Source organism: Lynx rufus, unplaced genomic scaffold (assembly GCF_022079265.1).
Source record: "Lynx rufus isolate CCGP_SWC_20201006 ecotype Redwood Valley unplaced genomic scaffold, mLynRuf1.p SCAF_8, whole genome shotgun sequence".
NCBI classification, from domain to species: Eukaryota; Metazoa; Chordata; class Mammalia; order Carnivora; family Felidae; genus Lynx; species Lynx rufus.
This window is the reverse complement of record NW_025814896.1, coordinates 125,273,016-125,298,702: the sequence shown is the minus strand read 5'-3', so window position 1 is coordinate 125,298,702 and position 25,687 is coordinate 125,273,016. Positions and strand designations below refer to the sequence as shown.

The following is a 25,687-nucleotide window of genomic DNA, read 5'->3' as shown; positions in this document are numbered from 1 at the left end:
GAGGCCCAGTGAAGTGGGGACAGGCCTTACAGGTTCTGCCGGTTTCACCTCTGAACAAGTTTTCAAACCCAGCTCCTCTTCCCCATCTCTTTGCTGTCCTGGGATTCAGCCTCACATCCCTCCGGTTCCCGGATCTGCTCGCTCCTCAAAGACCCGCAGAAAAGTTGCAGGTGACTTCTCACCATATTCCAGCATCATCTCTTCCCACACCTGTGTTCATGCCTCATCAGCATGAAGCCTCTTGAGTCCATAAAAAAATTTTTAATGTTTATTTATTTTTGAGAGAGAGACAGAGCGAGAGCAGGGGAGGGGCAGAGAGAGGGGGACACACAGAATACAAAGCAGACTCCAGGCTCTGAGCTGTCAGCACAGAGCTTGACGAGGGGCTCGAACTCACAGACCTCGAGATCATGACCCCTGAGCCAAAGTCGGACGCTTAACCAACTGAGCCACCCAGGTGCCCTCTGAATCCCTATTTTTGCCAAAGCTGGACCTTCTGCCTGAAATGCCTCCCACCCCCACCCCCCATTTGAGATGCCTCTGTCCTTCAAGTGCCACCTCTGGGTACCTCTCCCAACCTACCCACACTGAGCCCCCTACCATGACGTCCCTGAGAGGAGCACGGAGCATCTTTGTTCTGGATGTGAAGGCACAGGGTAACCTTGTGATCTGGAGCAAACTTGAGAGGCAAGCGAGGCAGAAAGTGCAATTTAAAACAGAAACTGGCTTAAATTAAGAAGGTGGCAATCGATTTAGGAGATGGCTCGCTCATCAGTTGAGGAAAGAACTTGTAAGAACTCTTGGTGGAAAATTCAAGGAGCCCTCATCCCCACACAACGTAGGAACACATGGCCAGGCGCACCACGGTGAGATGTAAAGGTGAGGAAAAAAGGACACATCACTCCTTGCTCCATTCCCAGCAGAGGGGGGCAGGGGGAGTCTTGAAAACGCAGAAAAGAGGGGAGAAGGGGGTCAAGGTGGTGGGAAGCAGGGCAGCAAGCTAAGGACTGAGAAGGGCAGGGAGAAATCCCCTGAGGCAGGGGTGCCTGAGAAACTTGAACATGATGTTAACCCCCTTCACATTTTCACTTCTCTGTTAGGTTCACTGAGTGAACCTGGTTTTATGGCACCATCCTGTTTGGGTAATGCCGTCTGGTGGGGATGCTCCCGGCAGGAGCACAGAGCACCACACGCTGGAGCACAGACCCAGAAAGGGAATTAGCAGAGCAAGAGAAGCCGTGGGCAGCGGCACAGCTTTGCCATTTAGAGATGATGGGAGCAGGTGGACGCTGGGTCTTGGAACCTTGCAGGTCCCATGTGGAAGGGACGTCGAGCCCTCTCAGTCCTAGTGCTGCCTTCAGTGTATGCACGGCCCACTGTGGACTCGGGGGCCAGGCTGCCTGCGTCCAAACCCAGCTCCGCTGCTCACTGACATGTTGCTTCCTCTGTGTGCCAGTTTGTGTCTGTGAAGGGGGCACACGGTAGTGAGGTCTCAGAGATGGGTTAGCTGTCGGTGGTGGATGAAATAACCCAGGTGTGGTGTGGAGCCGCCCCTGGCCCATAGTGAGCTCAGTAGAAGTGTTAATATTCAAGTTGCCTATTTACGACTGTAAATAGGGGCTGGCAGAAAATAGGCATTCAGTGTTTTCAATGTAGAACAAATGGATGAGCTAAGGTCTTTGTCTCAGCCTCCGAACACTCTGAGCACAATATGTCGAGGAAAGTATAATTCACTCTGCAATGCCGCCCAGAGCCTGCTGTCCCCACTCCACCCACAGGTGCAGGGCCCTGGAAGGAATGGTCCCTTTTGCCCTACATTCCCAGGACACACCTGGGGTTCAGGATAGCACCTGAAGCCGGGGGTTCCGATGCCAGGAGCCCCAGGCAGGGAGACCGGCCACAGAGGGGCAGCTGAGGGGCTGGGTAGCAGCCTGGATGGGACTCTAAGGGGAGGGCAGCCAGGTGCCCTCAGGACGCTGGGCTCCTGCCGTGCATTGTGCTTTTTCGACTTTCAAAATTTTCACTGTAGTTTTTCCATGTAGACATTTTTAGGCTTTTGGCACTTTGCTGGGGAGCGTTCAGGTGTTGCATGACAATGAGTGCATAGAGTAGCTAGCAAACTTTCAGTCAGTAGGAAGCTCTTGTGTCCACAAGGTAGGGAAGGATCTAGGAGAGCAAGAAGGACGATCTGGGCAGGAGACAGAGACCCCTGGGAGGAGGTAGGACAACCAAGGCCAGACAGAGGGGGGACACAGCACTCCCTCACTGCAGAGGGACTGGCACTGATCCTACTGTTCCCCACCAAGGCACATTACAGCCCAGAACCAGTCTCTCTCCAAGAAGGTGACAGGGAAGGACATCGCCAGGCCAAGAAGAGACTCAACCACCACCACAGCCCAAAATGACAAGTGCTGTTTATTACAGTTCCATGAATGGGCCCAGCCACAGGCTCAGCCCATCCCAGGGAGGAGCAGAGATGAGCAGTCACAGACCCCTTCCCCATCCCCCGAGTCTTGTCCAATCACACACTCCGGACAGAAAGTCTCAGTATGGAACACAGAGCACGGGTTCCCTTTGCTTGGCGGAGCATCTCAGAGTCACAGATGGCCCCCCTCTTGGAGCGTCCAACAGAGCAGCGGGACGTTGTCAGACAGGCGAGCGTGGGAGTTCCCAGGAGGACTGGGCTGGAGGCTCTGGTCCTAGCAAAGGTGTGAGAGGAGGTCTGTCCAAGGTGTCCGAGAGCAGGCCTTGGCCCCAGGCCTCCGCGGGGCCAATGGCCCCAGGTAAAGCTGTGCCAAAGCCATCAAAGCTTCATAAGCCATTCAGGAGACAGTGCGTCGAGGTTGGCAACACAGAAATTCATATCAGGCCTTATGTAACCTTGGCTGAACCCACCGACCTCCAGCAGAATTTCAGCAAAGACGAAAAACAAAAAGGAAACAAATCAGAGGGACTCTGGCCGCAGCATCCCTCCCCACGAGAAAGATAAAGGCATAGAGTTTTTAGCCAAGTTTCCCAATATCATTTGTGTTTAGAGAAAAGGCTGGTCCACACAGCCAGCACAGAGAGAAGAGGCAAAGGCAAGTAGAGTTCACATGACTACTTTATATTAAAGTTTATTACATTTGGAAAATCTACTGTACAGGGAAAAACCCATTGGATTAAGTAGAGTTTTGCCAAAAGCAAAAGACTATCTCTCTTTGGAATATTCCTGATTCCAGCCCAGGGGGCAGGGCCACAGGAGCTAATCAGAGGTGAACCTGGTCGTACGTGGAGCAGCTCCATGACAGGTGTGCCCAGGCCCCTCTCATCACCTTCTAGAAGAAAATGTGCCCCAGAGACAGCACCAAAGGAAGGGCTCGGTCTTCAGGAGATTCTCTGGGGCCACTACCACCTCGCTCACCCCACAGTCCTCTCTTCTCGGTCCCCAGCTTGAGGTGCCGGGATTCCGTCCTCACACAGCTCAACATCGCGGCAGCCTGGGCCACGGCAGCGGCCCCGAGTCCGTGGACACAAGCGTGACCGCTCCAGACGTGACTGCCCATGGCTGCCAGGATCAGCCAGCCCCCCAATGGGGCCACCCGACAGACATTCCATACCCTGTTGCACACGTGAGTGACAAACTCAGAGACAACACACCGACTAGGCCTACACGTTGGCTTCCAGATTTGGTTCTCCTAGTTAAAAAACAAAACAACAACAACAACAAAAACAGTCTTCTTAACCCTGATGCTGTCTCCTCGCCGTAGATTAGGGAAGCAAGATGGGGGTAACCAAATCAACTTACTTAACTTACCTCGGGAGTAACCAAGTCTACTGGGCTATGAACAAAGAAACTAGAGGAAACATGTGCAAAAACAAGTTGGTATCTAAATGAGACCTCCCCGCAAAACGTCGCTCTGATGGAGCTCCGAACTCCTCTCCCTGCCACTCAAGGGTGGAAATGTGCCCCCAGACCACTGGTCTCCACCAGCAAGTGCGACAGATGAGCCAGCCCTCGGCCAAGCGGGCCATCCAGGTCCAAAGCAGCAGGGTCCCCTTTGTCTCCAGAATCGGGTCCGGGGAGGGGCTGCTCCAGGTTGGAGAAACTGAGTCAGAATGATGAGATGCCAGGTGCTGGCGGTGGCAGAAAAGTCACGTGCGAGAAAGCCCTTGCGCCCAAGTCTCCAGGCAGAAGTCAGAGAAGCAGAGGAGAGCCCCCAGCGTGCCCCGGAAGTCCGTGGGCAGGGAGCCGGGGAGGTGGCATGGTGGCAGGGCCTGCAGTTCTTCGTGGAAGAGGCAAGTGGGGGCCTAGCGAGTGGCAGGGGCAGGAGGAGCCCCGTCCCTGTCAGGCGTAGAACTCTTCCTGTTTGCTGGGCTTCTGGTAGGCCCCGCCGTTGGCTTGTTTGGGCTCCTCCAAGGAGTAGCTGCCCTCGTCCTTCTTCTTCATCCGGTACAGCATGAAACCCACCAGGCACACGGCGAAGATGAGTCCCACGAGGCCTCCAGCGATGACCCCTGTTGGGGGGGGGGGGTGGGCAGGGAGGCGGGCTCAGCTCAGTTAGGCAGTAGTTCCCTCACACCGGGCAGCCCCCGAGGTGGCCGCGCTCAGCCCCACTCCAGCGCCCCAACCCCCAAGCAGCGGTATGCACCCCCCTACCACCCACCTGAAAGGAACTCACCTCCCAGCACTTCCTTCCGGTCCAGGAGGCCCTGGGAGGCCCCCGTGGCCCCACGGTCCACTGGGGGCTGATTCCGCTGGTCGGGCTCCACAGCGGCCACGGCTGTGTTCTCCCCAGATATGTCAAAGGTGAAGTCCTACGGGAGAGCAGGGACAGTTGCAGGCTGCGGAGGGCCACCACCAGCAGCAGCATCCAGTTTTATTTCTAAACCCAGAAGCAGCTTGGGAGTCCCTGGTCACCACTGCCACCAGCTCAGACACACCCAACCCAGCCCTCGGGGACCCCAAAGCCAGGCACCTCTCACCACATCACACCAGACCCTGGCTGGACTGTGGCAGATATCACAGCAAGCGAGACAAAGCGCTTGTATTTATATGAAAATAAATAGGCTCATTGTAATGTAAAGTGTAAAATGACCATGACTCTAAGATCTAAAGAAAGACCTGGTAGGGCTTCTCCCCTGCCCCGCAGCAGGGGCCCTGCTTAAGTTTGGGAAGCCCTGTTTTAGGGGATCTTGAAGGACTCCTTTGCTCAGGTCTCATATTTAGTCTGTCCCGCTCTGGGCTCGGCCCCGGAGGCAGGGGGAAGGTGGGACCGCGTGAGCCTGTCTTCCTGGCGGGAACAGGACACGCTTACGGGGCACAGGGTGTTGAGTGTGCCAGATGACCAAGCCAGCGGTACTAACGTCCCAGGAAACACAGAGGATACCAGTGAGCACTCACCTGCTCCCCAGAGCCCTCTCCTGCTGGGAGCTGAGTGGAGACCCCATCCTCGGCAGCCTTCTCAGTGGCAGAAGGACCACGGTCCTCCACGCTGGGCGCGTGAGAGTCTAGCTGGCTGGGTCCTGCAGGAGCTGAGGTCTCATGGTGGTCAGGCTTCATGTCCCTGTGGGGATGGGAGGTGACAGGCCCCTGGGCCGTGGTGGCTCTTGCTGTTGATGCCTGGTGAGTGGTCGGCTGTGGCGTGGTCTCGCCGGGTGGGTGGGTGGTCTCCTTCTCCCTGGCCGTGAAGCCAGGCTCCACCTCTGCCGGAAGCACTGCCTCTCTGTCCTCAGGCCTCTCTCCAGCCGGCAGGACGGACGTGGAGGTGGCGGTGTTATCTGTGCCGCTGGGCTCTGGGGCCGTGGGCACGGCCGTCAGGAGCTCCGTGCCCTTCCAGGTGGATGAGGGCTGCTGTGACAAGGTGAGATCTTGCAGAGCACCTGCAGGCCCAGAGGCAGAGCTTGTTGGAGTGGGGGACGCCCAGACCTCGGGCCCAGCCAGGCTCACGCAGTGAGGAAGGCCTGGACAAGGGCCCACAGCTCTGACTCCCAGGCCTGCCTAGCGAACCCTGTTGTGAGAAGTGGTTTCCCCAGGGCAGAACGAGCTGAGGCTAAACTCAGCTTTGGAAAATGGACAAGGACAGCTGCCCTTTTCTGCTGCATGTGCCTGCGGACAGCCTGGTCCCTGGAACCATGAGACATCAAGGCCATCTGGGAAGGAACTTTTCCTGTGGCTAATGAAGCTCGCTCCCTGGGTGGGGGCACTCTCAGGGCCTGAATGCCTTGTCCCTGGTGCACACTCCTCTCTGGCCCCCTCCCTGTTCCACCTGCCCTCTCCCCAGAAAGGCTCAGCCCCCCCCCACCCCCGCTCCCAAGAACAGAGGGCTGCATCCTACCTTCCAGCTCCCAGGCCCCTACCTAGCCACTTTCCCCACGGATGGCCTCGGCCCTCTTCCAAAATCCTGGTCAAGAGCACCTCCTCTGGGAGGCCTCCATGGTCACCTCTAGCTCAAGGACTCCACTCCCCCAGGGAAAGGGGAAATAGGGGAGCTAAGGGACATTTATGGAAGATCTACATGCCACCAGGCTTTATGTTACTTTACAGCTCCCAACAATCGTACGAAGTCAAGACATATTCCCATTTTACAGATGAGGAAATAGAGGCTCGGAGAAGTCCACCTTTCCAAAGCTTGCCCAGGGAGTTAGAAGAAGATGAGCCCAAGTCTGTCTGCAGCAGGCAGTCCCCAGGGCCTCCTGGAACCCCAACATTCACTCCCGCAACCCATATATGCCTTTTCCTTGCAGCGTGGACCCCATTCTCTTCCCTAACATCACCCTTCAGACCCTGCCGGGGGCTGCCTGACCGCCACCCCCAGCTCATGGCCCGCTGCCATCTTGGGATGGGGCACCCATGTCAGCTCACCTGCACCTGAGCCAGAGAAGTTGTCAGAGTCATCCCCAGAGCCATCCTGATCTTCAGGGGGCACATTTGTGGCCACTATTTGCTGGAAAAGGATCAGAAAAAGGTATGAGTGGAGGCCTGGCCACGGCCCTGCTACTCTGGGGTCCCTGTCCTAGACAGCTGAATGAGCTCCCCCACCACACACATATAGAACAGGAAGGAAACCCTTGTGTGTGGCTCTGGAACCCACAGCTCAGGGCCACCCTCTGGTCCCCCCCACACCCCTGAACGCTATGATGACACAGCCCTGTGCTAGGTACTAGGGGTGCAGAAACACCTGAGGGGGGCAGGGCTCTTGTCCCAAGAGGCTCAGTCTGGTAAGGGAGCCCCAGACCTCTCAGAAGAGCAGACAGAAGATGCCATTACTCGGAACACGGGCTGTGGCCACAATGGGACCCCATCAGCTCACCCTACACTGAAAATCAGGTCTTGGGGCCACTGGCCAGGGAGCCTCAGGGGCCAAGACAGGTTTAAGAGCCTCAGGAACAATCCCCCAACACCCTAACTCCAGAGAGACATTCCAAAGCATGCTGAGCACCAGGGTATGGACACTGCGGGCCTCACGGGGCGGGGTGAGGGCAGGGACGGGCACGGGTAAGTCGTCTGTGCTGAGGCAGGGCTGGCCACGCAGGACACATGCTTCTTCCCACACCTGGTCTGTTTTCTCATCCACAGGAAGGACAGGACGCAGACCCACTTGGGGAAGGAAGGACAGGGTGCCCATTAGGCTGGCGACAGATGAGACTGATCTAAAGGAGGCCCTGCACTCAGGAGGTGGCGACAAACGAGCCATGAGCCTGGAATGGACCCCGTGTACAAACAGCTGTCCCAGGAATGCTGTCTGCCTGGTCCGGCTGAGAGGCTGCAGGTGCCAGAGTGCAAACACCTCCCCAATTCCTGAGACAGGAGCTGCACCAGCAGACCCAGAGAGCGGGGCCGGGAGGAGGCAGGGCGCACCACACACGGCCGAGCAGGCCTGCGCGGAAAGCTGGAGGAGGGCGGCATGGGGGTGCGGAGAGCTCCCAAATACTAGTTCCAGAACAGCGGTTGGAGAAGAGAAGACCCAACAAGCCAGGTGGCAGGAAGGGTAGCGATGAGTGTCCGTTCAGCAACACGACCTTGACCCAAATGAGTTCGTGATACACCCATCTCGAGGGCCCCAGTGTCAGGGGCCAGAACAAAGAATGAATAAGGAGGCAAAGCAGCACAGTTCAGGGCACCCAGTGTGGCCCTGAGGACATCACGAAACCTCTTATGGCCTCAGTCTTTCCATCTGTAAAATGGAGACAGTAGTAATATCTACGTTTCAGGATGGCTGCAAAAATTCAAGGAGGTTATACACATAAAGAACCTAAGAGAGCCTGGCGTGCAGTAAACTCCCCACCAACAAGGGCCACTGCTCTAACCCAGGGAGCCAGCGCAGCTCAGCGCGGGAAAGAGGATTCTGGCGCCTGCCTAGGAAGAGCTGGGATAGAGGTGGCAGAGAGGCAGAGGTGGGTGGAAGAGAGGCAGGAGGGAGCCAGCTCACAGGAGGCTCTGTGCAGACTTGTCAGAGGCAGGTTCCGCCCAAGGCTGGGCTCCGGGGAGTGGGCCTCCTCAGCGGGAGAGGCATCGCCACATCCTGGCCACAGGCCACGGAGTTTCACCCTTGAAGGGAGCAGAGCAAGGAGAGCCGGACAGGACCTTTGGCCTCCCGAGGCTGCCTGGGGCAGAGCTGGCCCAGGTGGAGCCTCCGCTTCCAGGAGCTCAGGTCTGGAGGGAAGCTTCAGACATGTGTAGAAACCACCAGGCTAGAAATACCACTGAGCTTCCTCTGAAAGTACAAAACCCAAACCCTACCTCTTCCTCACCCCCCGAAGAAAAAGGTTTTGGCCCCAGAAGGGCCTGTCTGAGCTGTCACGGCCCATCTAAATGAACTGGCATGGTCCCTGCCCTCCGCCTGCACCGCAGGCCACATCCTGTCTGCACTGTCCCCAGGTGGTGCTTCCTACACCTGTCCTGTCTCCACCGAGCTTCGAAGCCTCCCCTAAACCTTCCGTAGTAAAGAATACTGCCCACCAGGCAGGCAGAGTGGGTCCCCTCATCCCCACATGCTCCCATCCCAGGCCCACAGCGGACTGCTTCCCACAGCCTGGCGGGGCAAGGGGAGGCCCAAGCATTCAGGGGACCCCCACCCACCCATACTCACTGAGACCCCACTTCCCTCTTGCCCACTGCCTCTGCCTTCCCTCAGCTTTCCTGAGGAGGCCCTAGGAGACCAGCAGCGACCTTTCCCAATGCACTGATTCCATCCCTTAGAGATGCTGCTCGACATGGCACGGGGTCAGGGCCCGGCCAGACCAGCCTCAGCTGCACACTGTCATGAGAGCCAAATCTGCTAGCAGAAACCAGTCTCCTGTTTCACAGATGAGGGGATGCAGGCCTGCAGAGGACTCCATGCACTGGGACCATGTCACCCTTGGAGGCAAAAGCCAGGGAGGCCCGGCCTCTCACCTACAGGGAGAAGCCTCAACAGGTTAGCAGTTTCCCAAGAGCTGGGCCTCTTTCACCACTTGATAAGACTTTGGATCTGCCCGGTCCCTAAAAACAATTTGTTCCCTCAACTCTACTCAGCTTATCCCTCGGCGATCTTGTTTACACAACAAGCTCTTAAGCAAACGCTTTCTCTACTGAAACCAGCTCCTTGGCCTCGGGGGCAGCCCCTCCCTCTGAGGGCTGGGTCTCCATCAGGGGAAGGGCTGCAGTGACCTCCCAATCCCCTCCAGCTTGAACCTGTGCTGGCCTCAGCTCCCTGGGGAGGAAATCAGCAGAAACTGCTGAGTTTGAACTTGGATCACTAGGTGCCAGCTGACTCCAGCATTCTGGGTGAGACTTCCAGTTTCACTTAGGCCACTGTGCTAAGAGCCTGTGGCCAGCTGCCCCCAAGGCCTCATTCAGGGCTCTCCTCAGCACTGCCTGACCTGGGTCCTTCCCAGACCATGTGGCCACAGCTCAGAGCTGCTCAGGGACAGGTGGGCCCACCTTGGAACCTGCTTCAAGCTGCCTGAGAAGGTGAAGGCCAACCAGCTCATACCTTTTTTCTTTTTTTTTTTTTTAAAGTTTATTTATTTATTTTGAGAGAGCGCGAACATGCTTGCACAGGGGAGGGGCTCCCAAGCAGGCTCTGCAGTGTCCGTGTGGAGCCTGATGCTGGGCTTGAACTCACAAACCGTGAGATCACAACCTGAGCCGAAACTTCAGAGTTTCACTTCAGACACTTCAGCCACGCAGACGTCCAGCTCATACCTTTAATGGGGCCCTTTAACCTCTACAAATCCTAGGAAAATCCACTTTTCATATAACAAATCAAAACCCTGAGGGGCTTTGACCTGGGGTCAGGGCTCCAGCAGAACAGGAAAGAAGGTATGAAAAACTGAGGCATTCTCTGACACTGAAAACACTTTCCACCCCTTTCCACCTTTACCCTTCTATTTGAGGCAGGCAGGCTTGAGATTAGCATCTCCCACAGATAAGGAACTGAAACAGACAAGGTGATGGACTTGCCCAAGGCCACGGAGCAGTGTGCCACGTGCTCTGCTCACCTACGTCCCTCTCCCTCTGGCCCATCTATTTTAAGATGCCTGTCTTCCCAACACAGCCACAAGCTCCAGGAGCCACGAGATGAGCGCATCACGGAGTAAAAATTCCTGACCACTACCCCAGCAGCCGAGGGGACCTCAATGCCAGCCCAGACTTCACAGGTTGACAGGGGAGGGCATGGACAAGCATCGGGTCAGAGCTGCCAGGGGCTGGGAATCTGCATCAGGCTGCCACCCGCCATTCCCAAGGACAGAGGGCTGGGAGATGAGCTTCAAGAAGCTGTCAAGAAGACAGGCTCAAGCCTCACCCTGCACTGGCCATAAAGAGGGCCACTCTCCTTGGCAGCCTGCATCTGAGTAGCCTGCTTGCCCTGGCCAGCCGAAGGACCCAAGGGACCCAGGCAGCATCCCTCAAAGACACCTCGGGGACAAGAACTCCATAGCAGTGTCACAAGTCAGGATGCCAAGTGGACCTCTCAGTGAGGTTCAAGTGAGGACGGTGGACCCAGCCACTTCTAACTCTGGATTGATGGAAGACGTTGTCTGTCCACCTGCTCCCTGGACTCCCGCCACCCCGTCGACTGCAGCCCATGGGTCCTTTGGACCTGTGGTTTCCAACCCACACCCTGAATCACTGACATGTGTCACCTGCTGCCTGACTTAAGTGATGGCTAAAGCAGAAATCCTTTAGAAAGCGTTACTGAGTTCACAGGATCGCATTGCTCTCTCAACCAACACACTGCTAAAAGTACAGTATCGAGGGGCACCTGGGTGGCTCAGTCGGTTAAGCGTCTGACTTGGGCTCGGGTCATGATCTCACGGTTTGTGGGTTCGAGCCCCGTGTCGGACTCTCTGTGGACAGCCTGGAGCCTGCTTTGAATTCTGTGTCTTCCTCTCTCTCTGCCCCTCCCTCACTTGCACTCTGTCTCTCTGTCTCAAAAATAAATAACAAAACAAAAATAAAATAAAAAATAAGTCAAAGTATAGTATCGTGTAAGGAGGATTAAGAGAGTCACATTTTTTAAAGTAATTTTTACCCTTTCAGTTTCTTGGTCAGAACTGTGGATCTAAGGTAAATGGGCAGAGCCCTCCCCCACCCCCCATATACCTAGAGTTCATAACTCTTGGGGTCTGAGGTTTCAGCTGCAGGACCCTAGCCTTTACCCCCCCCCCCACCTGTGCATCAGGATGCCAAACTGACCAAAAGTGAAATCCAAAGCATCACCTTTGTCCAGACCATGGGCTCTTTTCTTCAGGGTCCCTAGGAATCAGCAGGAGACTATCAGAAGTCTTCTGAGCTCCATCCCTGAGGCTGATTCGGTGGATCTGGGGCAACGGCCCAGGACTCTGATGTTGAACAAGGTCCCGGGTCCTGTAGGTGGTATGCAGACTACACTTGGAGAACAATAGTCTGGACAGGGAAATGTCTGACCCAGAGTTGCCCAGGGCCTGGGTGCTGGGGAAGGCAAATCCCTACAAAGGTCCCAAGACTCTCACTCAGGTGCAGTGTTCAAAGAAGAGGCACCAAATAGCAACAGAGCCCCATAAACAAGCGCTAGGGGCAAACTGATCCAAGAAGACTCTGGAACATTTCTCTGTACTTCTGATGCATCCACTCCCCACAAACAGTACATCCCAGTACCTGCCTCATCTGTAAAAGAGCCTCACCATGGAGCTAAGGAAACCCTGAACTTCCAGAGGCATGACCCCTTTGGTTCCTAGGGTTACAAGAAACCGGAGACAAAGATGAGCCTCTGTCCTGCCTGCCCAGAGTTGCAGGACCTCCTTGGTATCCCAGGCCCGAGGCACTGACCTGGCAGGAGCAGGATGTCCCAGGGTGGGCCCACCAGGGAGGGGAGCAGGGGCTGCAGAGCCACTGTGCAGTTTTCCAGGGGAACCTGCCTGAATGGGAGGCAGGGGTAGGGGTCACAGGGGCTAGAGAATGTTGTAGAACACACTGCCCCACTCCTGCAGCTCACCCAACACCCTGGTGCCCTATGGCAGTTATAAACATAACTCTGCTTTCCTCATCTGGGGGATCATTTGTACCCCCTCCTATAGCCCTGGCTAACATGGCCTAAGCACAGTCCCGAGGGCCCAGGCAGGTCAAACCCAAAGCATCTTGGACCAAGGGTTCTCAAGGAGAGGAGCAGAGCCAGGGGTGGTAGGGGGAAAGAGCCTGACCAGGGTGGCTGCCACAGGGCAGGTCTAGCTCTACTGCTCCCTTGCCCAGTACTGCTGACCTGGGGCAGCTCTCGGCCTCTCTCTAGACAACAGAAGGGGCTTGGCGGGAGAACACTAAACTCCCTTAGTGCTCTGACAGGCTAGGCTGGGACCTGGGAGCAGAGGCCCCAACTCCTTGTCAGCAGGGCCAGAGTGGTATAGGTGTGGCCATGTCAGGCTGGGTGGAAGGGGCAGGACTGTGGGCCCGGGCCCAGGAAGACACCAGGCTCCCCTCCTGCCCAGGATATCAGGGTAGTAGCAGATAAATCACTTTCTCTCTGAAGGCTTCTCTCCTGACTTGGGAGCTGCCAGGGAGACATGCTTAGGCCACTGAGAGGCACAGATCTCCCCCAGTTTTGGCCTCAAGACCCTGAAATCCACCCCGCTTTAGGCACTCCCAGGAGGAAGGGGCCCCACCAGTGCTTCAGACAGGATCAGCATTTCCGGCCTGACAGGCACAGTGATTTATCAGCTCCGTGTCTCTCTACCAAAACCAAGTCAAGACTAGACTTGCAGAGGGTGTGATGGGCATGGCCCAGGGTGGCAGGGGCCCAGGGAATGGCAGGTGGGAGACAGGGGCTTATTCTGCCTTCACCCTGAGCATCCATGAGGGCATGTAGGCCCCCAGCCCCCATCGGCACTTCCACTGTGGGGAGCACATTTCAGGGGACCTCCCAGGGATGTGCCCGTCACCCCATACACACACACACAACCCACTGGAGCTGTCCCCATCCTGCCACTCAGACACAGACCTCACCAGTTGGGGGATTCCTGGGCAGGGCTGGGGTACAGGGCAGCATCCATACTGGGCTTTACAGATGGGAAACCGGAGGTCAAGTTTGCAGAGCCCTTTGCCTGCCCCATTCTGCCCATTTGGAGTACCTGGAGAGGCCAGACTTGTGTTGAGGTGGTGAGGGTCCTGGCAGCCAGTGCCAGCCCCAGTGCCCAAGCCAGGTCAGAACTGCCACCAGCACCCCCATACGCACCCCTCCACAGAGCTGGCACCGCCTCACGGCTCGCGTGCTGGGACTCGTCTTAGCCGGGCCCAGCTGAGGGCTGGGTGTGGGGCCGCAGAGCCGGAAGACCCGTTCCTCTGCTTTTCCCCACCTCCAAGAGCCTTGTACCAGGCATGGAGCAAGGTTGCCCAGCCCGGTCCTGCCAGCCTTTGTGGCCAGGGTTGCCCTGGGAGTCAGACAAGGGGTGGCCAGGGGAAAGTGACCAAACCCAGTACCAGGAAAACCTGGTTATAGCCTGGGCTCTCTGTTCCCAACTTACTGGATGACCTTGGATAAGAATCTCTGTCCAGTTCCCCATCGGTACAATAGGTGATAGTAAGGGGGCTCCTGGTTCCAAGTCTATGGTTGGGAAGTCAAGGGGACTGCCCACCTGAGGGGTTGTGGCCCACAAACACAGTGCTCAGCAGGGGGAGGACCCACCATGACAAATAGGGAGAAGGGTACTTGATCACAGTGACTCAGTGTCACTGCCCTCAGCTTCCCAAGGGGGGTTATGGCCTAGGCAGGACGTTAGAGGTGTTCCAAAGAAAGGGGACTCTGGGATGGCAAATGGCACCCCACGAGGACAGAGGGAGCAGCTGAGGCCACCAGAGCCTTGTACCTCCCAAGCCTTGGCTGTTCTAATGAGGCGGCAAAGACCAGAAGTTCAGTGTTGGATGCCCCAGCCAGCCCTCACAGGGGCCCCTTGAACTGCTCTCTAGCTGATTAACCTCCAGATGCCACCGGGCTTGGGGGCCTGACACCTCTGGCAGGTGGGCTTCTAGAGATACCCTCCCCCAGCTCTGTCTAAATAAAGTCTCCTCAAGTTTCGCAGGGCCAGAAACTAGTAGCTTTGGACACACCTGCAGCCAGCCGGGGCTCCAGCTGTGCAGACAGACGGGGATGGGGGCACTTCCTCACCCAAATTTATCCAATCAGTGTCCCTGCAGTTGCACAGTGTCCCCTTTAAAATGCCTCTGGTAAGACTATCGGGTGCTAGACGCTCACCCTAGAGTATAAATCAGCTCTATACAGGGGAGCAGCTAATTCCGGAACGGGGGCACCGGGGGTGGGTAGGAGACCTGGAGGATGGGAAAGGACTGCAAGAGAGGCCGGGAGATGCCAAGGGCACATTTTTTAACTTGTGTCAGAATTGGGTCGCCAGCCAACCCCATACCTAAGAAAGACAGACTAAATTCCCTTTGTTCCCACTTTGAGCCACAGACATACATGGCTTCTCCTCCCACATACAGAAGAATAATGGGCCAGCCTGGGAACTTGCCTCTGGGATAAAGTTCAAGTCAGACTGATGAGGCACTGAGGTAGAAGCCCAGACAATGACACGGGAAGGGCAGAGTATCCTTGAAGGAGTCCCGTGGGGGTACCACGGCAGAATGGAGTTTTGGCCTTTGCAAGAGAAGGCAAAATTTTCTGTGAAGACCAGGTCTGAATCGGCTGGGCTCGCTCCCCAGGTTCCCAGTGGGATCCCACCTCAAAGGCAGCAAAGTAGACTAGGCCCCTTCACTGTCAGCCTAACATTCGCCAGGGGCCTCTTGATGGCTGAAAGGCCCACAGAGCCTCAAACGCCCCACACTGAGCTCCCGGGCACCAGCGGCATGTGCACACAGCAGACGGTGTGTCTGTGCATGCAGCTCGGGGGGCTCTCAGGAGCCCGGAGTCACCCAGCAGGTGGAGTAGCCACAACACCTTGCCCAGAGCTCCGGGACAGTCATGGGGTGGGAGTAGGCACCTAAGGATATAACCTGGGCTGGGGGTTACTGGAAAAACAGAAATACCTGAAGTAGGCCTTAGGGAAAAAACAGCTAATACGTATCGTGTGCTATGTGCCAGGCACTAATCTAAGCACTTTAGCCGAATTAATTAATCTTCACAATAACCTTAGATTCCAGTGCCGAATCCATCCTCCAGATAACGACACTGAGGCAAAGGGGACAGTTTGTCCCAGGGCATACAGCCAGTGAAGTGCTAGGGAGAGGGTCTGAGGCCAGGCAATCCAGCAGGCATGCGGTTAACAACCCTTCAGTGGGGGCCACGTGGCTCTCTTACCCTCAGGAAGAAAAGAGGTGGCACAGGGGAAAGTGCAGAAGGAAGAAGGACCACAGAAGTGAGGCCTTCCCCCCACATCCTGCAGCCTGGCCTCGCCCAGCTCCCTCGCCGGGACAGCCTTCAGTCGGCCGTTCTGGGGACAAGCCGCTGTCCCCTACAGTCCCAGGGCCCCGCTCGGCTGGCCTGAGCCCCGGCCCAGGTGCCCTGGTGTCTGGCCTCCCCCCACCGCCTGCCAGCCCAGCTCACACCTCCCCGGGGTCAGGAGCCAGCCCCTGGCAGAGGCTCAGGCAGAGGCGAGCAAAGTCTGGCCTGCCAGCGAAGGCTCACATTTCTGAGAAGGGGCAAAAGCCATGTTTTCAGGCCCTATTACATCAGCACACTGGGGTAAGACCAGCCAGCCATTCACATGAAGTAACTACACACCCAGGCCAGGTCAGACTGTACCCCTTCCTCCAGTCACAGCCACGGGGGCGGGGCGGGGGGTGTGCTCCCCAGGGGACTCTCTAAACAGAGTCAGGCCCAAAGCTCCCCCAGACTTGCTCCTCCGAGTCCAGGTAAGGAAGGGACTCTCAATCATGCCACGTACATTAGTTCCTGGGGTCTTTTCAAAAGCCCTCCGAGGAAACTGAGGCTTAGGGGCAAGGGAAGAAACATGCCCAAGGTACTCAGGGAGGATGTGATGGAGCCTGGTAATGACTTGGACTGCCCAATCTCCATGTCCTGTGCTCTTCCCAGCCTCCACATGACACCTCTCCAGTCCCCGTGATACTTACCTAGGCTGACCAGCCAGCCAGTTCTGGATCCCAGCTGGCCTGCCCAGCCCCACAGCTTCAGGACCTCAGACTGGGCCCCAGTAACTACCCCAAAGGCAGGCAGACCCAAGCAATCAGCTCAGGCTGCTGCCCTCACAGTGGGAGGAAAGGTGGACCAAGACATCCCCCCTGCCGCCCCCCAGCCCCTAGAGAGTGGTCTTGAAGAATGACCCTGTTCCCAAACAGGTAGAGGGGAGAGGGGTGAGGCCACAGCCTCTCTGCTCCTCCCACAGTTCCAAGGGCGCAGGACACAGACTCAAGGCTGTCCCAGGACCTTACTACAACAACCAGGAGACCCCAGGGAAACTTTGCAAGGATGCCCCTCCCCCAGCCCCACCCACCCTTTACTCCCGGAGACCCTGTGGGGGGTGGGCGGAGAGGCAGGGGCAGAGCCTGGGGCGGCTCCCTCCGCCCAAGTGCAGGTGTGCCCATTCTCCTAGTCTGGCCCACAACCCGTAGGCCCTGGCCAGCCCGGAGGTCTTGCTGCCCAGACCATGCCTGCACCGCGCCCTGGAGGAGATGCGGTCACCATAGATGGCGGTGCCACACCCCAGCATGTCTCTCTGGGAGAAGGGGGACTGACGTCAGCCTCTACAACAGTCTCAGAGGCTCCTGAAACACCCGCAGCCTGGGGCCCTGCGAGCCCAAACCTGATCACATACCCGTCGGGGACACTCCCCAGAGATGGGACTCCAAGGCCCCGGATAGTTTCCTGGGCAGCAGGGATGCTGACAAGCTGCAGAGAGAAGAGCCAGTGCTGCCTCTGCACCCCTGCCATAGGACTGGCACAATCAAGTCCCCAGATGGGTAGGCAAGGCCCTGGGCATCAGCGGCCACCGTGGTACAGGTGGCATGGAAGCAGCAGTCCTCAAGTCCCCCAAGGCCTCCCAGTGCCCAGCATGTGCTAGGTCTGGAGTCGATGAGTGCACCTGGCCCTCCAGAAGTTCCCTCCCTATGCACCCAGGCCCCACCACTCCAACTCCTCGGTCTGCTGTGGGGGGCAGAGGGCCGGTGTGGCCACAGAAAGGCAGCCTGAGTGGGAAAGACTAGGAATTCAACATCGCTGTGGTGGGACAGTTCTCTTAACACCCGGGGAGAGCAGTGCGGCCCAAGAATGGTCCCAGAGCAAAACTGGCAGCCTCTGCCACTCCCACTGCCCCCATCTGGGGACTACCTCCCCTAACACTTCCCCTGGCCAGAACATGGCCTGCCTTATGGCCTGAGCTCCTGATTAGAAACTGCTGTACTGTGGGACTCGAATGAACCCTTTCTCAGTGAATGACCGTTACTGTCACTGCCCCTCTGGCCTATCTGCATGGACCAACCCTCCTGTCTGGTCCCAGTAATGGCCACCTTCTCTTGCATGTGCTCCTGGACCAGGTGTGGATGGCTCCCCACCTGCACAAGGCAATGCACACGGCAGGCACCAGGCTCTGGGTTTTAAATCTGGTCAAGCCAAAGAGGGCTCATGACCCCCAAGGGTTGAAGCAGAATGCTTCCGGGAACAGAGACAGGCCCGGCCCTGATTCCCACCAGTCCTGTGACACAACCACAGGATACCACAAACACACCAAGTGCATGATTGTTGTTACCTACGCTTCTCTGCTCCCTCCTCCCATTTCACAGGTGGGTTCACTGAGGCCAAGACAGGCCCTTGCACAAAGTCACTCAGCAGAAAAGAGGAGGGCCAAGGCTGGATGGCAGGCATCAGAGCCTTAGTTAGTCCTGCTGGGTTCCCCTACCCCGTCTAGCACACAGTGGGCTCATGGTCAAGGCTGCTTGGGTGGATCTGTGGGCCTGGCACCATGACTCAGCCAACAAGTGAAGTGATAAATATGCCTGCCTGCCCCACTGCCCCAACCTGCCCAACACAGCTTCCGTTCCTGCTGATGAGCGGACCTGGGCAGGTGGCCAGGATGCCTGGGTGTGTGCAGAGAGCATCACCAGGCCTGACCTTGCCCAGCGTCCTCTGTCCACCTCTGGTTCCCACACTGAACTCTAAGGCCACCTCCTCCAAGCAGCCTGCCCTGACCCCCACCCCCACAGATGACTCCTCGGGCAGTGAGTGTCTCCTCGAGTCCCCAGAAGAATAACGGTGGAGGACCCTAAGCCCCGGCCAAGTCCCCCATTACCACCTTCATCCTCCCCAGGACAAGGTCTCAGAGCTGAAGAAGAGGAAGGAGGCCCCAGAGGGGACAGATGGGGGAACTGAGGCACAGAGGGACAAAGACCTGCCCAAACCAGTCAGGGGCCAACCTGGGACCAGGAAGGACAAGTGTCCTAGCCATCCTTCTCTGTAGGAATAACCTCCATAGACTCCTAACGCCAGGGATGGAGGAGCATCAGGGTTAAAGCTAAAAAGGGGAGAATCCACCAGAAAAGAAGAGAGAGGAAGACCACTTCCCGGCTTCTGAAGAGGAAGTTGCAGACAGGTGGTGACCAGGTTTCCCAAGACACTCAGGCTGCAGCCTACCCAGCAGGAAAGCCCAATGAGGAAACAGAGTCGAGACCACCCAGGCCAAGCTCAGCTGTAGCTGCAACCCGGCCTGCAGGCCCGCCAGCCGGCACACGGCCTCTTGCGGGGTTGCAGCCCTAGGTGGGTCACAAGAGCGTTCCCAGCACTGGAGCAGCCTCTCCATAGAATCAGGCAGCCCTTGGAACTATAAATGAATGCCAGGAGGACAGAGACCCTCAATAAGCTCCAGAGGCAGAAGGGGATGCATCTGAAAGCCTTCAAGTTCATGAGTCAACAGGAAACATCCCGGGGCAGACAACTGAGTCCAGGAGCAGGTCCAGCCACCAGCCTTCCCCTTTCCGCACCCAATGGTCCCGAGCCCCAAAACTGCCCACTGCACCCCCCACCATGAGCTTGCCTCCACACACTCACGGCCTTCCAGACGTCCTGGCCTGCCAGACCTGCATAGTGTTGACAGGCAGCAGGAGGGAGCTTAGCCCACCTCCCCTCAGGCCACCCCGCACCTGCCCGCCACCGGCTCATTCTGGGCCCCACAGCACTGAGAACAGGGGAGCTAATTAAGAGCCCCGTCTAGGGCCTAGAAAGGTTATTCTTTTGGGGGACTTCTAGTGCCTACTGCCCACCCAACGTAAGCCTCCTGAGGTCAGGCAGAAGCAGCTCCATCACGCAGATAGAGCCGGCCATCCCGGAGGCCATGCGGGAGACTTCCCAGGTCTCCTGGATTCGAAGGTGCCGAGTTGAAGCGACCCCAGGTGCAGGGTCCTGCCTCAGTGGCCTCAAATGTGCCTCCTTGTGTTGAGCGATTTATCAATGCCTGCCCTCCCTCGGCATCATAGGGCACCCACAGCCCACTCCGAGGGAGGTTCCAGAATGCATCCTCGCATGGAAAGCCCTGGGACAGCTGACAGGGAAATGACACCGTGCTGAATCTGTTCCAGGGCGCAGGATCCTGGCGCCAAAAGCCCTCTTTCCACAGACTCCCTTAATCCCATTCCCTTTCCCTAGACACACTTAGGCAGGCCCTCAAGGGGGGGGATGGGCTTTCAATCCAAGACTCCAAAATTGGTTGTTGAAAAGAAGGAAGAAATCAGGAAACAGTGCATTCTGTAAAACTACCAAGGTTCCAGGACTAGAAATCATTTAATGACTGATTCTTTACGGGGCTGCTTCTGCGGTGGGACCTAGTGTTGGAGGGGACCAGGTGGGAAACCCAGCACAGGAACCAGGAGTGCTGGGTATCTGGGCATCTGGCTGATACCATGGTGCCCACCTCCCCAGCTTTAAAAAGGATCTACTAATTCTGAAAGCGTTTCCCCAGTGCCTAAGATGAAAGCCAGTGCAGACTGGCTGTTGCCCTGGGGACAAGCACGCAGGCACCATGCAAACATGGGATGCTCCATCAGGCCTCTTTGCACAAGCCAAGAACATATATATGGTCCCTGCACGGGTATCAGACCTGGGAGCACACCCCACCTTACCCCCATGGGCTCACTGTCTCCTGACCTAGGCTCCAGGGAGCAACTCTTGCCCGTCCCTAAACCACTGGGTGAACCCAACCCAAGCCAAGGATGTTGCCAATGCTCAGGGTTCACCTAAAGGCACCGTTCAGGCCAGCTCAGCCCAGCCCAATGCCCTCTCCATCCAAAGTATGCACACCCATGGCTCTCCAGGATGGAACAGCAAATACCCATAGGGCCTCACAAGTTTCAGCGAGCCTCCTATGCTGGGCTTCACTGGGGAGACTTGACAGTTCATCAGTTCATTAATGCCATACACATACGCCCACGCATATGGACAGATCCTGTTTCTCACACATCAGCCCCTTAGAGGGGCTTACTTCTATAGGCTTCATCCACAAGATGAGGGCAATGACGTACATCGTAAAGGTTTGGCTTAAAGATGAGATAAGAAGGTAAGAAAAGCACTGAACACTCAATAATCAGCACCCAATTACAGGCGCCTCTAATTATATCGATAGCTAACTTTTCCTCTGGCGCTTTCATTTCCAAACACTTTCAAGCACTCATTATGAAATGAATATGCAAATGACAAAGGACAGGGAGAACAGGTATGATGTCCGCTTTACAGAGGACATCAAGACTTGGAAGTGAAGTGACTCACCCAAGGTTACATGGTAAATTAGTGGCAGGGTTGAGACTTGGTCCTGGAGCTCTACTTAATCGAAAGCCGTTTCTGGCCTGTCAACAGTACGCGTGCACTAAGAAAGATGCACTTCAACCCAGATAAAACATGGTGACACGATGGAGACAGGACCCAAGCTAAGAGTAAGGGCCCTTCCAATGGAGACTTATAAGTTAGCCTCACCAGGTCCAGGCTACCTGTGAGCCGCGAGTCACTTACAACTCAAGCCAGGAAGAGAAACTCGGAACACAGGGTCACAGGTGCCTCCTCCCAGAGATCACCCACACCTGTTCACCGAGGGAGCCTGTGAGCATGCCCTTTGACAGCCTTCATTATTCCAGGTACTATCAGGGATACTGCTGAGGTCCCAGCTGGGTCCATGGAGGCACAACTCCACATATCACAGATCATGAACATTACTCACAAGTGAAACTCTCACTCAGCACTGAAAACTCATGCCTTAGGAATCATTCTGACATATCTGATTAGTTTCTTAGTACTGCTGGAGAACAGTGCAAATTAGAATTGAATAGAAAAGCTGCCTGCTACACTTAGGCCCACAATTGTCACTTTTGGCTGCTGTCAGGGATGAGGGGAGAAATAGAGCAAACCAGAATTCAAAAGGTACCAACCCTGGGGGCACCCAGCAAGGGGCAAAATGCTCTTCAGAGCTCAAGAAACCCAGGACAGAAATGCCTAACCTAACACAGTGACAACCATGAAGAAGACCCTGGCATCTTGAGATTAAATTATGCTTAGTATTCTCTCTCTCTCTCTCTCTCTCTCTTTTTTTTTTTTTTTTTTTGAGAAAGAGAGAAAAAGTGCTGACAGCAGAGAGCCAATGCGGGGCTTGAACTCATGAGTTGAAGCCGGACACTTAACTGCCTGAGCCACCCAGGCGCCCCAGTATTCTTTTGTTAATAAAGGAAGGAAAATAAATATTGTAGAGAGTCCTGCCCAAAGCTGAGGTCAATATGGATTCTTAGCTCACTAAAAAAACCTGGATGCCAAGGATACCTCATTCCCAAGGGATTTCAGAATCCGAAACTGCAATAGGAAACATTCCTCTATAAAATACTACAAAATTCAAGCTTTTCACTAATTCTTTCCAGGCCTCCCTCCTTTCTCATCTCTCTCCCCACCAATCTTGGTTAATGAGGTTTTATTGGAACCCACCATGAGCCACAGGTAGAGACTTAAAGCAGCTCCACCTTCCCACCCTCCTGAAGCCAGGAGTGACATCACCTCTAGAAGGCTCTGAGCCCAGGAGGAGAGGAGGCACTTAGTGCCTCCCCCAACCCCCACCCACCCTACCAGGCCTTAGGAAAATGTCTTTACTGGCCCCCATAATTAGGGCAAAAAGGGATTTTATGCCTTTCAAGAAAGAGAAAAGGGAAGGAGAGGAAAACAGCAAATAACTATTCCAGAACAAGCAATTTTTCTGGCATGGAAGAAACAAAAGACCACAGGAAACACACACACACACACACACACACACACACACACACACACACAGAGAGAGAGAGAGAGAGAGAAACCTTTTCAGACAAACCTGTTCTTGTCTCTTGGGAGTGGTTTTAAGCAACCTTCTGCCCTAATAGCCTTCTCTTGCCCATTCAAAATCAGGTGCCGACGATCACACCCTACCTCACTGGTCCCCAGAGGGGTTCTGACCTGCTTCCCACTGGGACCAAAGTGAACCCTGGGAGAGGACCAGATCTCTGCAACCTGTAGACACCTCCTCCTATTTTAGGCAAACCCCATTGCCTAGCTTCTTTTAGTAAGGGGGGAGGGGGCGGGGACTTTATGCCACCTTATGCCCCTACTTTTAACCCAACATGGACACCCACTGTAAGAGGGAAAAGGCAGGTCTGGGAAAGAGAAAACAAACTAAACTTTATAAAAGGAAAAAAGAAAACCTAAGCTCCAAGCCAACGTCTGACCCCAAAGCTTAGTGCTTTCAGGCTCTACTCAGCCACCTCTTCCAGGAAGTCCTCCTACCACCACATTCTAATAAGCCGTCCTCCTTCCCTCCTCTCCCCTTTGAGACTCAACTGCCTCCCAGCCCTCTGTAATGTGTCAAAGTTTCTAGGCAAGAAATAATGCCTCTTAATGCAGCATCTGCCCTTACCCACTACACAGGAGACTCTGGGAAACACAGTCCACAGAGAATCTCACAACCCATCTGCCTCCCCCATATAACAGGCACTCTGGGATCCCAGCTTATAAGAATGCCAGCCTCAACCAAGGCAGGCAAAAGAACCAAACCCCGCACTCCTGATTTTAGCTGGAAATAGGTGGGGGAACCCCACCTCGGCAGTCTCTGCTGAGGCCCAGTCTTGGACCTGTAGAGAGTGGAGTATCCAGGTAGCGCTAGGTGGACCCCCGAATTAAGCCACACATCTCCACTCTCCTCTCCAGAGTATGAACTATGAGTCAAGGCACAATCTGAGTCCTACCAAGCTGCAACTCTAAAGAGAGAAGAAGCCAGATACCAACTTCTTGGATCTGAAAGCCAGGAGTGCACTGGAGACTCAGCTCAGAAATCCTATCTGTCCCCAAGGCTCCCCCAGATTTGGCACCCTTCGCCCCCCATCTCCATCCAACTCATCAGCAATGCAAGAAGCATCAGGGACCCTGTCCTTGTACTTCAAAATATAGTTCCAAACACAACAGTCGCCTGGAAAAGTGGGGGGGGGGGGGGGCACTTCACAGATAAGCCTGGGAAACACCTCACCTGAGCCAGACCCTGTAAAATACCCCAAAGCTCTCAACAGCTGGTAGCTTCTATTATTGTAGAGGGACCCGCTTACAGAGGGTCGGCACTGCTGAGAGTTGTGCAGATGCCACATTACCCGTGGAGGACCCGGCACCCCTCCCCCCTCCTGCGATCCTTCCCTGCCCACGTGCCTCCCTCACCAAGAGCTGGGGAAGTAGAGCAGTCCAGATGTGGCAGCGAAAGACCGCCACTTCCGGAAGGGGAAGAGCCCCCCGCTCCGTCCACACCTCCCCTCTCCATCCCAGGGGATGGCCGCCCCAGCCCGCGGGGAGGGCCCCGGGACTCCAGCACCGGGTGTGGGGGCTGGGAGTGGACGTGGACACCCGGCGGCCAGCGCTGACACCTGGCGGCGGCCCAGGTCCCAGCCCACGGCGGGGCCGGCGCTGCGGGGCGGTTCCCAGGAAAGGGTTACAGGGGCCGAGAACAAAGCGCCCCCATTGGGGAAGGCGGGCTAGCGGACGGCGGCGGGGGCGGGAGATCACTTTCTGGGGGCCCTTGGGATGCTCTTTGTCGGCCAGGTCCCTCTTCAGAGGGGACCCACCCCTCGCCAAAGGTGGATGTTGGAGTCCTACCCAAAGGCCTCCTCCCCCAGCCAAGGGCTCCACATTTGTCCCTCTTTCCCCCCAGCTTCACTGGGCGGGCCAAGGGACCCGCCTTCCCTCCGCGCGGCTACAGCACAAAGCCAGGCCGGGGGAGGGGAAGAGCCATTCCGGGGTCCACTCGCGTGGAAGCCGCAGCCCTCCCTGGCCGTGCCCAGCACCGCCCGCACCCCTCAGCGGGCAACACAACTTCAGCAGCCCCAAAGTTGGGTTCCTGCGGGGCTCCGGTGTTCCGGGACCAACTTCGCGGAACCTCCCGCTGCCAGCTCTGCCCAGCTCCCTTAGGGCAGCGGATGGGAAGCCGAGGATCCCACCTCCGCGGCCACCACGACCCCCGCGCAGCCCTGGCCCGGGCTCCTCTGCCAACGCGCCGGCCCCGCTGCTCCCAAACTTGCCTGCGCCGAAGGGGCCGGGAGCCCGGGCTCGGCGGGTCTGCGGGTGGCCGCGGTCACCGTATCTTCCCGGGTCGCCGGCGGGGACCCCGGCTGCTGCGGTGCCAGGGGTAACTGGATGGGAACTCGCGACCCCGGGAGCCGCCGCAGGCTAGTGGGCACCAGCGCATGGGGAGCCGATTCACATAATTGAGCGCGGGGCCCCCGCACAGGCTCCTCTCCGCGGGGCGCCCGAGGCCCCCCCCCCGCCCGTAGCGGCGGAACCCGCGCGGCGCCCACCGACGGCGGAGGCAATTGGAGCGGGACCCCGGTTTCGCGGGCACGGTCCCGGGGCCCGCCGGGCTAGCGCGGGAAGGCAAGTCCCCGCTTCCCCTCCCCCTCCACGTGCCGCTGGAGGCATCGGCGAGTCTGCAAACACCGGCTTCCCGCCGCTCCCCGCCCGGCCCCGGGCCGCACTCACCGGGAGAGCCGGCTGCAGGCGCAGCGCCAGCGCGCAGAGCCAGAGCCAGAGCGCAGCGCGCCTCATGCTGCCCGGACCGGCGGCGGGAGCGCTGCGGGCTGCGGGGATCGCGGCGACGCCGCGCGGTACGGACTGCGCGGGGCTCCGCGCCGGCTCCTCCGGGTCGTTGCGCGCGGCACCCTCGGGCAATGCCCCGCGCGCGGCTGTCCCTGGCGAGGGCTGCGGAATCCGCCGGCTGCAGTCCGTTCTCTACCTCTGGATTCCTCTCCGCCCGGCTCGGC

The 25,687-nt window shown here is 56.9% G+C and overlaps 1 protein-coding gene across 1 annotated transcript; it reads right to left on the bottom strand.

Annotated features, from left to right (window-relative positions):
• Positions 1-2,409: 2,409 nt before the first annotated feature.
• Positions 2,410-25,472, bottom strand: SDC1 (syndecan 1). Its single transcript, XM_047069231.1, has 5 exons — positions 25,407-25,472; positions 6,845-6,926; positions 5,384-5,862; positions 4,662-4,797; positions 2,410-4,497 (listed from the first exon to the last, which is right to left on the bottom strand). Exons 1-5 carry the CDS (start codon positions 25,470-25,472, stop codon positions 4,328-4,330), a joined length of 933 nt encoding a protein of 310 aa, XP_046925187.1. The 3' UTR covers positions 2,410-4,327.
• Between the last annotated feature and the right edge of the window lie 215 nt (positions 25,473-25,687).

Coding starts and splice junctions, on each gene's coding strand:
- SDC1 (XM_047069231.1), bottom strand. CDS start 25,472: ATGAGGCGCGCTGCGCTCTGGCTCTGGCTCTGCGCGCTGGCGCTGCGC. Junction 6,927..25,406: donor GCCTGCAGCCGGCTCTCCCG/GTGAGTGCGGCC, acceptor ATCCTTTTCCAG/CAAATAGTGGCCACAAATGT. Junction 4,498..4,661: donor CCGGAAGGAAGTGCTGGGAG/GTGAGTTCCTTT, acceptor CCCCCCCAACAG/GGGTCATCGCTGGAGGCCTC.